We start from the raw sequence: 16,919 nt of genomic DNA, 5'->3' as shown, positions 1-16,919 counted from the left end.
TGTTCATTTGAACAGAAGCATTCTTCTAAATTGGGGCAACTCGCGGGGAGCCTGAACATTGAGACATGTTGGGAGCAAGGAGCAACAAAAAACAATTCATTCGAAATAATCCTATCATGCATTAATTACACTGTTTTCATGTGAATAGAATTAATCTTGCAAATCTATCCCCCTGGGGATACCTCTTTTGTGAGGACTTCCATGTATGAAATGATGAACGGCTTTCTTTCTTTATCCCTTCACAACAGGAGAAAAAATATATCCATTGTGTCCCCTTTTGAGCCTATAATATTTTTCTTCTGATTCAACCCTAACCAAAGATCACCCTCCACACTGGGGGGCCATATTGAAGAAATCTGCTCACATGAGTGAAGACATCAATCCAAAGGAGATACCACGAGATGGACCAAATGACAAGTGCAAAGATCCAATCAAGAAGAAAAATAAAGAAGCAAAAAAAAACAAAAAAAAACAAAGAAAAAGAGAAACAAGAACATAAGGAAAAAAAAAAAAACAAGAATCAAAAAGAAAGAGGAACAAAAAGCACATGCAAATATTCCCTAAGACAAATGGCACATCAATCTTCAAACTATGAGATTGATCAAGCACAATCATTCTCGAATCTGAATCACTTCACTCGAAGATCATGGAACATCCAGAGAAAATCCAGAGAAACACATATGAGCATATCCAAATTGAGCAAGACAGGATTGAAGGCATCAGAATGAATTGATCCTTGGTTCAACACCCTGAAACACTTGTTTGGGCCTATTTATCCTTTTCTTTCATAACCATGAACTCTGGCCTACATTACGTTCCTTAAAAGTCCCTTCTAATCATACATGGATTTTTAAACAGAAGAGACTATCTTCAGATTTCATCCCGCCCATCAGGATTAATCTTTGTTTGCAAAAAACAATGTAATTAATGCATGGTAAAGAAAATAACAAAGGGGGTTCAAGACGTACATCCTTAATAGCGTATTGAAACCAAAGGAGGTTCGAGTCGAAAACCTGAAAAGGCGGCTCGAATATAAAAATTGTGCAACTGAGGCGGTCACACAAATTCCTTGATAAGGCATCGCACAATCCGAGTGTGACCACGAATACTGGGAGTCGAAGAACACTTCTAGTAGAGGAGCATGTAGGCTGTCCCATCAAACCTTTGAGCATCAAATGCCAAACCTTTGAGCATCAAATGCCAAACCTTTGACCAAACACAATAACCTGAGACTTTTTATCCTTTCCTTACTTGACTATCTTCCAAAGATAGCTTGGATCTTGGCAGTTGTCAAATAACTATAATTTATTGAAGGATTAACATTATAATTAATTCTTTGATATCCGATGAACTCTAGTTTTATGATTCGTCTCAATTGTAAAACCGTGATAGGGCAATATTTTTAAAACTTGAGATTAAACATTTTTTGAAACTCTTTAATTGATATTTTCATGACTTTGAAAATAAAAGAGAAAGAAAAACATTTTTTTTCAAACAAGACAGTCTCTCTAGAGTGGATCTTGGTAAATGACATGTGACTCTCAAACACAAAGCTCATGCTTAGAATCAATGATGAAGCAAGAAATGAGGAACATTTGGGGTATCTTTGAAGATTCAACATCAAATATTGGGACATTTTTGGATATTGAGGCATCTTTGGGGATTCAAAATCCTAATGCGAATTATCGGACCTTTTTCAGGAGATAAAATATAACCAATTCATGTTACATGCATCTTATGCATACATTTTAGAGCGTCATATCTATCATTTTCTTTCCACGTACATAATTTTTTACAGCTTTAGAGTCAAGTTCGACTTCAAGACGAAGGATACTCGATTCAAAAGCACCTTTACAGATTGATGTCGGTTGCTTAGCTCAGCAGCAAGAAGCTACACTTCAACCAACTCGACAGATAGAAAGATCGACATTCATTTTCAGATTCGACATTTCCAATATAAATTCTGTCTCGCTTGAGATAATCTCATTTAATGCAGATGATTATCTCACTTAAGATTGCTTTTTTAAAACATACTTTGTCTCACTTGGGACTGTTTTACTCGAAAGAAGATTTATTTCACTCATGATTGTTTTTCTTAAAACAAGATTTGTCTCGCTTGAGACCGTTTTCACTAGAAGAGTTTTGTCTCTCTTGAGACAGTTTCCCTTGAAATAAATTTTGTCTCTCTTGAGACAGTTTCTCTTGAAACAAATTTCGTCTATCTTGAGACAGTTTCCCTTGAAACAAAATATTTGAATATGTTTTCTTTGAAACAAATTTCGTCTCCCTTGAGACAGTTTCTTTTGGAACTAAGTTTTGTCTCTCTTGAGATAGTTTCTCTTGAATCAATTTTCGTCTATCTTGAGACAGTTACTCTTGAAACAAAAAATCTTCAAATTTATTTCCCTTAAAACATAATTTTGTTTCCCTTGAGACCGTTTCTCATGAAACAACAGATATCTTTGAGATCGTTTCTCTTGAAACGAATTCTATCTCTTTCAAGACAACTTCTTTTGAAGCATCATCTGAACCGTTACACTCAGCTCAGGCACATACTTGAGATGGTCGAGAAGCATTCTCAAATCAAAAATAGAATGTGCACATCAGATTTGAACATTTGAAGAATTCAAGATTAGGGATCAAAATTTGAAGATTCAAGAATCAAGATTCCAGACAGGCAACTGGAGATCGAGATTTCTCTCTAAAGCCCCAAGATAACATATGTTGCATATGCATTTTAGGCACACCTAAGAGCATTGCATCCATAGCATCACATATATGCATAACTTTTTCAGGTTTTAGCTAGAGTCAATTTCAACTTTGCGGCGAAGGATATTGAACTCAAAGCGACACGATTTGCTCGAGAGTGGATTTCAACTTCACGACGAATGATATCTAGCTCGAAGCCAAACTTCACAATAAAGGGGTCTCCACGGTTTCAACTTCACGGCGAAGGGAATTGTGTCCACCCGTAACATACAATACTTGGATTTCAACTTCACGACGAAGGATATTGTCAAGGCTCAACTTCACAGCGAAGGGGCCATCCGCGATTTCAACTTCACGACGAGGATATCGTCAACAAGTTCAACTTCACAACGAAGGGACGACTGGTTGTCAACAAACAACTTCTCAATTTCAGAGCCAATTTCAACTTCACAACGAAGGATATTGGACTCCAGACAACGCAAATTCAACTTCACGACGAAGGGACCGCTGCTTGTCAACAACAACTTCTCAATTTCAGAGCCAATTTCAACTTCACAACGAAGGATATTGGACTTCAGACAATGCAAGTTCAACTTCACGACGAAGGGACCGCTGCTTGTCAACAACAACTTCCCAATCTCAGAGCCAATTTCAACTTCACAACGAAGGATATTGGACTCCAGACAATGCAAGTTCAACTTCACGACGAATGGACCGCTGCTTGTCAATAACAACTTCCCAATCTCAGAGCCAATTTCAACTTCACAACGAAGGATATTGGACTCCAGACAACGCAAGTTCAACTTCACGACGAAGGGACCGCTGCTTGTCAACAAAATTTCATTCAGATTCAATTTCAACTTCACAACGAAGGATATTGGACTCGAGACAACACAAGTTCAACTTCACAACGAAGGGACGGCTGGTTGTCAACAAACAATTTCCCGGTTCCAGAGCCAATTTCAACTTCACGACGGAGGATATTGGACTTGGAACAATGCTACCTACTTGGATTTCAACTTCACGATGAAGGATATCCAACTCAAAGAAGGATTATCTGCCATCAAAATTGTCGAGTTCAACTCCATTCAGCTCGATGACACATCTATCGCACTACTTTCCGGTTGCAGTCGAGGTTTTCAAGTCGAGAAGAGGACCTGGGTTAGCCGTGCCTTAGTGACAAGCAACCATTTTCAAACAGCATAGCTTAAGTCAAGAAAAAGCTATCTGTCAATGAAGATTTCTGAGTTCGATTCCGATCCAAGGTCTTTAAACCCGAGAAGAAGACCGAAGGGTAACGGGAAGCCACGTGCTGATTCAAATTCTGAACTACGGCTTTAATTTCATATCATTTCAAGATGAACTCGACTTCACGATGGAGGAGTCATCCGTAACTCAATTCAAGAGGGAGTTATTGAAACATCAGAGTTAATTTTCAACTCCACTGAACGAAAAGTGTGTCTTTTAATCTTTGCCCTATCCCCGTTACACGACTATGGGCAAAGAGGGGCAGCTGTCAACACACATTTTTCGTCCTACTAGGATTCAAAATCTTAAAAATAGGATAGAATTTTAGGATTCAAACTCCTAAAAATAGGATAACATTTTGCTAGGATTCAAACTCCTAAAAATAGGATAGAATTCTACTAAGATTTAAATTCCTAAAGATAGGATCCACAAGCACTATAAATAGCCATTGTAACTCACCATTGTAACACACGATTTACACACAAAACATAGAGGAAAGCACGGGAAGATACAAAGGCAAAGCTATTGTAAAGGATTCGAAAAGGAAATAAAAGGTAGCATTTTCTTTTTTATTTCTTTTGCATGTGCACGTTATTGTTCTTGAGATTTGGTTCGAATAACCCAAAACGTGGGTTGTGCCGATGACCAAAATGGGTGGGGTTTCGAAGTTTCGAACCTAGATCTACCCCGAGGCTTATTTTTTAAAAATCGGTTTAATTTTCGGTTAAAGGAGGGGAAGAGCTTTTTAAAAATCTATATTAGTCCCTTTATTTATTATATGGATATTTTATTCATTTTTTATTATTCATGTTATTATTATATATATATATATATTAAATTATTTTATTTATTTTTTACTATATTTTATTATTATTATATATATATATATATTTCTTAATATTTACTTATAAGTCTAATATTACTATATATATATTGTAATTATCTTTATTAGTCATATATCTTTTATACTTTTAATAGTTATCTATATACCTATATTAAATATATATTCTTAATTATTTTTATTTGATTATTTCTTTATTTATGTAATATATCTTATAACTTTTATATTTATATTATTTTTATTATTTTCGTTTTTTATTCATTATTATTATACATTTATTTTTAAAAAAAAAACCTTGTATCCTTATCATTATTATTATTAAACATTATATTATATATTACTAACCTAGAGGACCCATTTTTTTGTCTTATTTCTTACTAAAACTCCCCACTTTCGGTGAATTGGGAGGGTATCTTTTTTATTTTTAAGTATTTGGTGTATATATATAGCTTATTTATTTTATTAATACTTGATATATATATATATATATTTTTCCTTTTTTCAAATATTACTATATATAATTATTACTTTACTATTTTTTTCTTATCTTACTTATTTATTTTATTTATTTTATTTTCCCTTGTATCTTATTTGTTTCTTTACCTTGTTTATCTACACATTTCTCGATTTTTTTTAAAGGATATTTTCAAATCAATCAAGGGTAAGTAATTAGGATCGAAACTTTACCTTTTAATTTAACTTGTTATTTTTCTTAATTAAGACAACTGGAAATTACGTAGTACCGAAAGGGCGGTTCAAGGGTGCTAATCCTTCCTTGACCGTAACCGACTCCCGAGCCCGACATATTTCTGGTAAGACGCAGATCAGGTAAGAAATAGGGTATCCGATCAACCCATTTATTTTTAAATAAATGATCGGTGGCGACTCCAATCCATATTTTTTAAGTCGAAGCCCAATTCCGGGGCACAACCGAAAGACGGTTGCGACACTAGTTTAAAAAATTAAAGTAATAATGCTAAAAAATGTCTATTAACATTTGATAAAATAGATGTTGTATTTCATATATTTTCATTGGGGTATTTTAATTTGAATGTTTCATATTAAAATAAAAATATTTTTAATGTTTGATTAAATAATTATTTTAGTTTTATTCTTTTTTTTGGAGTGTTTGACTTCCGAAATATTTTATTTTATGGTAAAAAAATTATTATTTTAGAATGTTAACTATTCATTGATTAACGATTTTTATTTACGAAGAGGTCTTTATTCTAAAATAAAACATTGAAGGTCAGATAATTCAATATATATATACATATACATACACACACTAAATTGATTATTTAATCAAATATTATGATATGTTTATCATTATATCAAAATTAAATTGAGTCCACTAACTCTCATTTAATATTATTGTTATTATATTATTTAAGAGGTAAGTTTAAGTGAACTCATTGAGTAGTTTCAGTGTACAATAAAATGTTATTCTACATTGTTGGAGTTTGTGAAACTGATATATAGGGTGTGTGTGAATTATTAATGGTGAAAAAATATTCTAAACAAATAATACATTGTAATCACTCTAGCTATTCAAATAATAATAATTAATAAATATCATTTAGATTAGGGATGCAAACGAGTCGAGATGAGTATTGCTGAGCTCGACTCGAAAAAACTTGAACTTGAAATATACTCAAACTTCGCTTGATTGAAGCTTAAAATCGAGTTCACTTCAAGTTTGAACTCGAGTTTGAATCTCAATCTTATGTACATGAAAACTTTATATTGTAACATAAATGTTAATAATATTAATAATTTAATTTAAAAATTAAAAATTAATATATTATTTTTTGAGTTGCTCGTGAGCTTTTCAAATTGGGTATTAAGTAGCTCATTTTAACTCGTTAAGAACTTAAGTTAATTCCATTTAATTCCAGTGTTGATCAAACTTTGACCGGGTCGAACACGAATAACTCGTGATCTATTTTAACTCATTTAAAATCTTAATTTAAATAGTTAGGTTACATTATTAAAAAAATAATAGATGATTAATTAAATTGAAACCGTTATATAACTAGGTGATCATTAATATTACACCTAATATTATTATGATTATTTCATTAGTATTTAATTTTTTTAATATATAAATTTCTTAAAGGTAAATAAATACACTCATATCTAATACTTCTACTTAAGTCCCAATGACAAATACTTTAGTAACTATTTATATGACATTTGAAATAACAAAAAGTTGCTACAAAATCCTCCAAATGGTCTATAATTCTATATATACATATCTCTCTCTCTCCTCTCTCTCTCTCTCTCTCTCCTCTCTCTCTCTCAAAGGGTAGATTGGCACAACTCACAACTTAAAAAAGAAAACCCTTAATTTTTGGTGAATCGAAGTTCCATGATTTACAATTTGAAAATTTTATTTTAAAAATCTCAAATAAATAATTATTTAAAGAAATAGGACTCTCCAAATATTATTTGGAAGAATAACCCTCAAATCGTCCAATCGGATGACCTCACGGCTTACAAACCGCATGTTAAATCCTCGTACCCTCCAACACGCGATATATATATGACGTTAGTACACTTTTCAGGTAAGCCAATAAAACAATTTGATAAAATGATCTCACGCATTATGAAGCGTGATATTGCCTTTATGATCCAAAAATATCGCGAGATTTATAAGGGATCTCACGGCCTGCAAAACGCGAGGTTCTTTCGAATTCCGTATAACAACCTAATTTGAAACATAGAAATAAAATCATATTATAATAAATAAATATAATAATATTAATTATTAAATATAATAAATAATTTAAATATAATAATATATAAATATAGTAATTAAAATAGAAATTTTATAAAAATAATTATAATATATTTGGTAAAATTTCAAATAATGAAAATATATTATAATAAATATAATAATAATAATAATTAATAATATTAAATATTAAATATAATAAATAATAAATAATTAAAATATAATAATTAAAACAAATATTTCATAAAAAATAATTATAATATATTTTGATATTTTGAATTTTAAATTTGAGTTAAAGCAATCTCGAGTCTTACAAAACGCTAAGGTGCTGGGATTTTCGCGTGTTTTCAGTACCTCGCGTCTAGCAACACGCGGGTTGCATTTAAAACTGCGCTTCCTCGGGTGTGAGAAGGGCTATAAATTGGGTCCTCCACTCATTTCATCATCACACCCACCCCTTTTATATATTCAAATATTTCATATTATGGCGACGAGTCTATTAATACATGATCGAAGTCACGTATTCGATTATTGGAGGCGAAATTATGAGGTAAATTAATTAATATTATTTCAATTCTTTACTATTTATTTATTTAGTTAATTTGTTTGGGAATTTAATTAATTTTTTAATATTTATATTTCGTAGTGATATGAACGTGTATTAGAGTGTCATATAAATCGTGTGACATTGTCCGATGCGGATAGTATTGAGTATTTACATTTAGCTGATTTTAGATATATCAGTAGTATAATTGGTGATGGTGTGAAGTTGCATCTTCCACTTATCAATGCGTTGGAGGAAAGATTGAGACCAGAGACGCACACATTTCATTTACCGTGTGGGGGGAAACTATTACCTTGCAAGATGTTGCATTTCATCTGGGGCTGCCTATTGATGAAGTAGCTATTACTGGTGTTGTCGACGTCCCTAGAAACGTATGTGAGATATTGCTCGAAATTGATCTGCATGATGATACACGCAATGGTAGAAAAATAAAAATTAAATTTTTGGATGAAAATTTTACGAACCTACCCCAGAATGTTGAGCATGAAGTTAAGGATGTAAATATAAATGTTTTTATCTATGAATATTTATTAATATTTCAATTTATTTATTTATTTATTTAGAAATTAAGTAGTTATATTATTTTATTAAATTTTTGAAGCGATTTGCTCGTGCACATATACTACGAGTTATTGGGGGATTTTAATGCCAGACAAATCCCGAAATAAGGTGCATCTGATGTGGTTGAATCACTTGCAAAATTTGAGTGATTCAAGAAATATAAGTTGGGGGTCGGTAGTTTTGGCATTTTTGTTCCAAAAACTTTGTAGAGTCGTAGATCCGACGAAAAATGCCATTGGATGGTGTTTATTGTTGATGCAGTCGTGAGCCTGGATCCGAATGCAATTTTTATGCTCGATCCTTAAAACACATGTCTCATATGAATTTTCGTTACTTAAGAGGTACAAAAATAATTGTTATCTATTTTTATAATATTTCTAACTAATAATACAATTTTATTGTATTAATGATAGATGGATTGATGAAACATCTCATGGCTACTTACCAACACATCAATGAGACTTCATACTATTGATCGATAAGTTTGGACATCATGTAATAAAATATTTTCCTTTGGCTTTTATCTTATAATTTTAGAATAATTTAATTTATTTGAGGTGTTTAGCTAATAAAGTTATGTAATTTTAATTATATAGTTCTTGTGGACGCTTAACTACGATGATGCTATTGTTGATTGTATATTGCATGAGATTTTAGCTAGTAATGTGCCCATGTACATCGTGACAGTCCTGTTAATCTTGTATGAGATAGTCGAGTGGCATCCTACTGAGTGCGTTCTTCAACAATTTAATTGTGTCCAATCGACTCTGTCATATCCACCTTACTTGGATAAATTGCATCGATTGACGTGACAAGGAAAGACGAAAAATAATTGGGCAGACCATAATGTGGTGTATTTGAATGAGTTGGTCTGAAGATTCGATAGGACACCCATGACTCAACCCAACTTCGACCACAACATGACATACGATTATATGCGGTGGTATGAGTTATATGGGCATATATTGACCGATGAGGAGCGAGCGCGAGAATTATATGTTCTTCCACAAAGTCTCCCACGGACGGGGAGGCAACGTGGGGGGAGTCAAGGCAGAGAAGAAGAAGATAACAATGTGCATCCTCCTTATCGACAACAACACAAGGACCTCATTAGACACCCCTAACACACCCTGACCCTATCTTCACCCACTCGACTCAATGAGCATTTCAGTAAATGGAGCAGTTCTCGGACGGTTTCCTCACCGACGTCTTTGACAATTGAATTCACCACCGACACAATTGGCGGCTAACTTTGGATTTGGTATTGTTAAGCAGATGCCGCCATAGAGCATATTCTACACCGATCCCGGTTCCAGTGCCAGTGGTAGATCAATTCCATATATAGTTGTTGGTCCGGATGATGATGATATTGCTGAAGATGAACCACGATTACGTCCGTGTCGGACTCGTTGTCCACTACGATGCAAAATTAGTGGGCATAGGCATTATTAGTTATTCTTTATTTCGTTCTTAAAAACTAAAATATTTGTAATAAAATATTTTATTTTGTGTTAATGAAAATATTTTATGTTATACGAATTATTTTATTATTTTATACTAAACTACTTTATTTTGAGTTAATTGACTACCGACATTTATTGAACAATTTTTAGTTATGCTAACTATTTTTCATTAGTCGATTCATCTTTCGAGTTATTTTCCTAATAAATTAAAAATAGGTTTCAGTAAAATTTGCACCCTGTAACCTGCGATATCTATTGTACATTAGCAGAACCATGCATCTTGCAAAACATGAGATAACAGGATCTCGCACCCTGCAATACGCGAACTATTTGAAATTTGCGTCTTGCAACTCACGAGGTTCTTCAACAATAAATAAACCACATGTCAATATTATCGGGCAACAACTCAGCTAAACGAGAAGAGATAGCCTACTGCTTTGGTATATTACGATAGCAAAATGGTCGACGATGCATCTCTCTGTGTCGTATTTCAATCCGCACACACTGTTACAATAATGTTACCAACGAAGTTGACGTATAACAAGTTGATGAAGGAAGTGAAGAAAAATATCCCACATGCTTGCGATACAAAATTGTTACCCTTGAAGTATCGACTGCCGACACCGTTGAGGACAATGGTGATGTGAAAATGATGGTCGACGCTCACTTGCAATATTCATTTGGAGGGCCGATGGAGTTGTATGCGTTGTTTTCGGATACTGATGATGGTACCAGTGTACCAAGTTGGAGACGAGCTGAGTTCGACTTTGATCCAACTATTGACAGTCCAACAACAAATTTGAGAAATGACTTCAATTTGTTAAGTACACACGGTACACATAATGATTTTGGTGTATCATCGACTTCGATGCCAAAACATTCTTGTGTTGCTAGATTCGAGTTTTACTTAAAAATTACACCAACGCAAAAATACACATTCGATGATTTCCCATCTGGACAATAGTCAACGTATATCCCTGTTGTGGATGACGCCTCAACACATATGAGGAGACATTCTTTTATTGGTGTAAGTGACGTTGATCTTGGGGAATCGGTTCGTGAGCGGTCTTGTGATCAACAAACACCTGCTGCAGCGGCTAACTTTAATTTAACCGAGGCTGAAATATTCCACTTTGAGGGGGATCATTCTAACGAAGAACCAATAAGGGAGATTGGCTCTGATGTTGATGAGTTAGGCCCCTTATGTGAAGAACCAGAAAACCTTGACATGCCACCAAAAGCGGAAGAAAATGAAGAATATGGCGCGGCTATAACGATTCCACATGTTGCAACGCCTATTTCTTATTATCAGGCACCATTGCACTTTACAACAATTGATATTGAAGTATTCAATGCTGCGAAAGTTTCCCAATTCCAACACATTGATCAATACAATCAACGTAATGATGGTGATCTCTATGTTGAAATAGTTTTCAGGTTAATATAATGTTTTAATTTTTCATTATTTATTTTAATTTGTTTATTGGTAAGTTGACAATTTTATTTACTTTTTTTACGAATGAATTTTAGGACAAAAGAACAAGTTGTGGCTGTAATCAAGAACTACAACATACATCACTCCATCACGTCAATTGAGAAAAAATTGATGTGGATAAGTACATCATTGAATGTCTCCACAAGAAGAATGGATGTAATTGGAGGGTTCATGTATCACAATTGAAGACGGTGAACAACCTTTGGAAACTCACACAAAACATCCAACCACGTACATGCACTGCCAATATCCTGAATCAAGATCATCTTAACTTGAATGTGCACGTGCTTTCTGAAGCCTTCATTCCATTGCTCAAATCAAATCCAAGTGTTACAGTTGCGACCAGTATTGCTTCAATTACATCTCTATACGGGTACACAATTGACTACCACAAAGCATGGTATGCAAGGTATTGGGCCCAACAAAAATTGTTATCAATAGGAGGAATCATACAATGAATTGCGGCCATGACTTAAACTGATGTAGAAACACATTCCGAAAACAGCTGTGAAATTAGAAACAGTTTCGGCGTACAAAATTGTTCGTGTTGTACAAGGTGTCTGCCAATTCTACCGGCTCTTTTGGACTTTTTCGTAATGCATTAATGCATTCCGACACTGTAAGCCAATTGTTCAAATCGACAAAACTTGGTTATATGGTCGATACACTTAAATAATGTTATTGTCGATTGCACAATACGACAACATAAAAAATATTCCCATCGCCTTCGTAATTATCGAAAAGGAATATATCAACTCTTGGGAATTCTTTCTTACTAACTTACAAACATATTTTCTATCACATGTGATGTAGGATAGAGATTATGGGATTTGTCTTATTTCTGGTATAGATATTGGTATCAAATACACAGTCTGTCGTATGGGCCTGTCTTGCCAACCCCCCAATATTTATCACTGGTACCATTTATGACATATTACCGCAAACTATTTGTAGAAGTTCAAGAGTCAAGATGAGCGTCTAATGGTTCTTTGAATGGGTACGTATTTCACCCTTTTCGGTTTACCATAACTTTACAAAAATTATTTTAAATGAATTGTTCCACTTTTTATTTGTATGTTACACACAGTTCGTATGTGAGTTTGAGGACCTGATGTAGGAACTTTGATACATGAATTTTGAGGGCTTCAACTACCTTGCTAGAATCCCAAATGAGAAATGGATTCAATCATTTGATGGGGTAGACATTATGGTTACATGACAACGAACTTGGCCGAGATAATAAATTCATCACTAAAAGGAGTGCACCTTTTGCTTATCACGTTCATTTTCAAAGCGACATATTATCATCTGACAACTTTTTTCGCAACATTGGGAAGGCAAGCAATTAACTGGATGGCAGGTGGCCACCAAATCCACCCATACCCCCTTAGAAAATTGCAAACATTCCAACAACATTCCAACGCGATGGGTGCCATATGCTTTTCTCGTGAAATGCCATTATTCAGTGTATCAGAATTTGCGATGCCATTGGAAGGCATACAACACAACGTATACGTGGTTAATTTACGAGAAAAAACATGAGCGTGTGGATTCTTCCAAACTTTCAAATACTCATGTGCACACACCATTGCTGCTGCTTCTTCTGTCTGGATACCCTATGTGAGATTCATTGATCGGGTTTACTTACTTGAAATTATATTCAAAGTTTATGAATATGAGTTCCCTTCCATTGGAAATCAATAAGATCCGAATGAATCTGATGATGAACTTATAATACGATCAGATTATGCACTACGACGAAAAAAATCGGTCGTCATCGGTCAACCCGGATTTTTTGTAACAAGGATTTGGTAGAACATCAAGAAAGAACCGAACAACCGAAATTATGTTTTATATGTAAAAATCTCAGACGCATGAATAACAAATGTCCCAATTGCTCAGGCCAATGTATCAATTAAATGGGTTTTTTGCATTATTTCTTTTTTTAAATTAACAACACATATTTCTTAGTTTTCAATTTCTTTTGATTTCTTCATGCATCAAATCATGCATTCCAACTTTTTCCAACACGATTTTTATCCTCGTTAAAATATCTTGTTTGTGGCCAAATTAACCTTAATATAAACATAAGTTGCAATGCTATACATCTAAACATATAAATTATGAAATCACTACGCTTAAAATGTCTTATATATATATTGATATTAAAATCACCTTAAAGATAAATTGTAACACTATATGTTTATAATTAAAAATTAAAAAAATAGTTTCCACCCGAAAATAATTTCTGAACAAGGCTGTGGACACTAAAAGGGGTTAGGGAATCCAAAAGAACATCGCGCTTTGTAGGCTGCGATGTCCCCTATAAATCTCACGATATTTTGGATCATAAAGGCTACCTCGCGCTTCGCAATACGCAAGGTCATTTTATCCAATTGTTTTATCGGCTTACCTGGAAAGTGCGCCTACGTCGGATGTATCTTATATGTTGGAGGGTGCGATGACTTAACACGTGGTTTGCAGGCATCGAGGTCATCTTATGTGAACGATTTGGTGATTATTCTTTCAAATAATCTCTAGAGGTCCCTATTTTTTTAAATAATTATTTATTTGGGGTTTTTAAAAATAAATTTGCCTTACAATTCACCATCATCCCTGAGAACATGCTCTCTACACATGGGACAAGTCCCTTGCCTGCTTAGCCATTCATCTATGCACTTCAAGTGAAACATGTGCCCACATCTCGGAAGATTTCTTGCCATTTCTCCCTCTTTTAGTCCCTGTAAAAAATAGTTACAGATATTGAGATTCGAATTCCGTATGCAGCGGTTTCGATCTTTCCGAAACATTACCTGTATACAAATCGAACAAGCAGATTCGTTCCTTGATTTGATCATATCGGTAGATCGAAATTCATGCATGGGAAGCTTTTGAATGCAACTTCTCGATAAACCCTTTCCTCCATTTACATCGTATATGTCCGAGATTTCTCTGTACGTCGATTCGAGTGAATTCATCTGTAAAATTTTCATCAGCTTAAGCATTGCCTGAAGCGTAACAATAATATTGTTTGGTCACTGAGAAAATTGATTTACCTGCCATTGATATGCTTTTAGCACTGCTGGACTCACCCATTCAATGAAAACTTTCCCATTCACTAAGCTAACCAATAAGGCTACCTGTAGTAAAAGGAAGGGTTGGTTAAAATAGCAAAATTTTCCACTACAGCGAGGATGAAATTAATGCAACTAGTGACCTTAGACAATGACTCCCCATCAGCCAATGATTCCAGCAATTGAACGGCTGTGATTGCTCCGGTGACAACTCCGATTCCAGCTCCCCGGAAAAACCCAGTTTCCGTCGTCTGCCCTTTCATTGCTCCGACGACAGTTCCCACTATCGCCCCTCCTACAAAATCAGAGTAAAAAAATCTGCAGCAAAACCCAAGCTTTTTGACTGACAAGAAAGCACATACCTAAAGCAAAAATGCAGATGAAAACGGCGAAGATCGATCTGCTCATCAGCTTAAACAAGAAGCCAACACCAAGATCTCTCATTTCAGCAAAAAACCGGAAAGAAAAAGCTTCAACACATCTAAACGCAACCTCTGATATTCCTGGAACCCAGTCCTTCAACATCGGGAGAAAATATCTTAAAGAGGGACAAAACAAGCAAATGGTTTGAAACGTAAAAGGCTGCATTGAATGTTGCAGATGAAAGAAGTGGGGTTTTAACGAGCGAGGGGGAAGTTTTGTGGTGTAAATACAAAGCATTTATGAATCAGCAGCCCATTTTTTATTCTCATAAAATAAGACGCTAAATCAGTTTTCGTAATGACGATAAGAACCGGGATTGTGTTCACAATTAATTCAACTTTTAATCCTCGTTACGTATCGTAAAACTCTTGCATGCAGAGTAAGAAATTAGAAGCTCACACGCCATTAAACACAAAAAAACATTGATCGCATTAGGGGAGAAGTGTGTTTAAAATCAAATTGGTTTTTGGAATTTACAAGTGTTTCTATGGATTTGCATGCTTTGGTGAAGACGAATTAGAAAGCTAGCACGAACTAAACGATCTCGTTGATAAAAAAATCGTTGTAATTTATTGAAGTCTCTTGTTCGAGTACTAAAAATATCAAGAATGTAAGCGTTTAATATTAAATAGTTGAGATTATATTTAAATAAATACTACATTGTATTTATTCCAAATTAATAAAAAAAATTAGAAAGCTACACTTTGGCCTTCTATGTCTGAAGTTGCTTTCAATTAGGACATGATTTAGTTTAAGGACAACAAATCATGACTCGACATTTTGAAAAGTATGTTCAAGAAAGCATAAATGGAGACAGAAATATTAAACCCATAATTTCATTTGTATTTATTTTTTGATATAAAATGAAATTTAATAAATTTAAACCTAGATGCACAATAGTGGAAGAAGTGGAGAACCCCACCAATTTATAACCAAATAGTTAATGAAGTGGAACTGAGTGACACTGGTTGGCCAACCAAACCCAAAATTTCAATCTATATTTAAAGTCAGAAGATATTTTTATGTATTGAAGTGCTACATTGCCCCATCAGTTTGCCTTAAAAGCAAGGGTAAACTACACCCAGAGTCACTTGTTTATAGGTTCTGTAACAAATAAGTCAACAGTTTTCTCTAAAATTACTATATGTGTGACATTTAATTTTAGCCCATAAAATTTATACATTCTATGAATTTTATACTAATTTAAAATAATTTAATAAATTTAATTATTCATATTTAAAGATTACTTAGACTTAATTTTTTAATGATAATGTAAAATCAAGTGATCATGTCAAATTGGATAATTATATTATGTCATAATGCAACAATAAGTTGTTAAAATATTGTTATGCCATAAAAGTAATAATAAAGTAAAAAAAAATAGATGATAATTTAAAAATATTAAGTGTGTTTTGTTCTTAGAGTTTGTAATATTATGACACGTACTTTGGTTAAGTTGGTTCTTTGTTCTGGAAATGTCTTGTGCTTTGACTCGGTTTATCCTGAGATTATTACGATGATTCTCCTTATGGTAATACAAGGTCCAAGAGCACTATTTTTTTTTTATTTATAGGTCTTAGAAGGGGTTTCTAACGAGACCCATTTTCTTTAATATATATATATATATATATATAATTTTTATGAAAAAAATTAGGAAAAAACAAACATTAAAAATAATTAAATTGTTAAAACTAAAAATGATTAAATTTTTAAACATAAACGTTGAAAATTATTTAGATTCGTTTTATGTGTAAGTATATGTTGAATTTATTGAAGTTGTTAGAAATTTTTAAATATTACTTT

At 33.6% G+C, this 16,919-nt stretch overlaps 1 protein-coding gene across 1 annotated transcript; it reads right to left on the bottom strand.

Moving 5' to 3' along the window:
• Nucleotides 1-7,117: 7,117 nt before the first annotated feature.
• Nucleotides 7,118-15,282, bottom strand: LOC120141563 (NEP1-interacting protein 1-like). The gene is made up of 6 exons (XM_039156395.1): nucleotides 15,056-15,282; nucleotides 14,837-14,988; nucleotides 14,676-14,759; nucleotides 14,433-14,597; nucleotides 14,224-14,360; nucleotides 7,118-7,181 (listed from the first exon to the last, which is right to left on the bottom strand). The coding sequence occupies exons 1-6, from the start codon at nucleotides 15,279-15,281 to the stop codon at nucleotides 7,175-7,177; spliced, it is 771 nt and encodes a 256-aa protein (XP_039012326.1). The 5' UTR covers nucleotide 15,282; the 3' UTR covers nucleotides 7,118-7,174.
• Between the last annotated feature and the right edge of the window lie 1,637 nt (nucleotides 15,283-16,919).

This window comes from Hibiscus syriacus, unplaced genomic scaffold, assembly GCF_006381635.1.
Source record: "Hibiscus syriacus cultivar Baekdansim isolate YM2019G1 unplaced genomic scaffold, ASM638163v2 tig00110812_pilon, whole genome shotgun sequence".
In the NCBI taxonomy this organism is placed as follows: Eukaryota; Viridiplantae; Streptophyta; class Magnoliopsida; order Malvales; family Malvaceae; genus Hibiscus; species Hibiscus syriacus.
This window is presented reverse-complemented; position numbering and strand designations above follow the sequence as displayed.

Bases quoted from the DNA above. Each gene is read 5' to 3' on its own strand.
- LOC120141563 (XM_039156395.1), bottom strand. From the start codon at position 15,281: ATGCAGCCTTTTACGTTTCAAACCATTTGCTTGTTTTGTCCCTCTTTA. The intron at 14,989-15,055 runs GTATGTGCTTTC...CTGATTTTGTAG, and splicing joins CATCTGCATTTTTGCTTTAG to GAGGGGCGATAGTGGGAACT. The intron at 14,361-14,432 runs GTAATGTTTCGG...TATTTTTTACAG, and splicing joins CTTGTTCGATTTGTATACAG to GGACTAAAAGAGGGAGAAAT.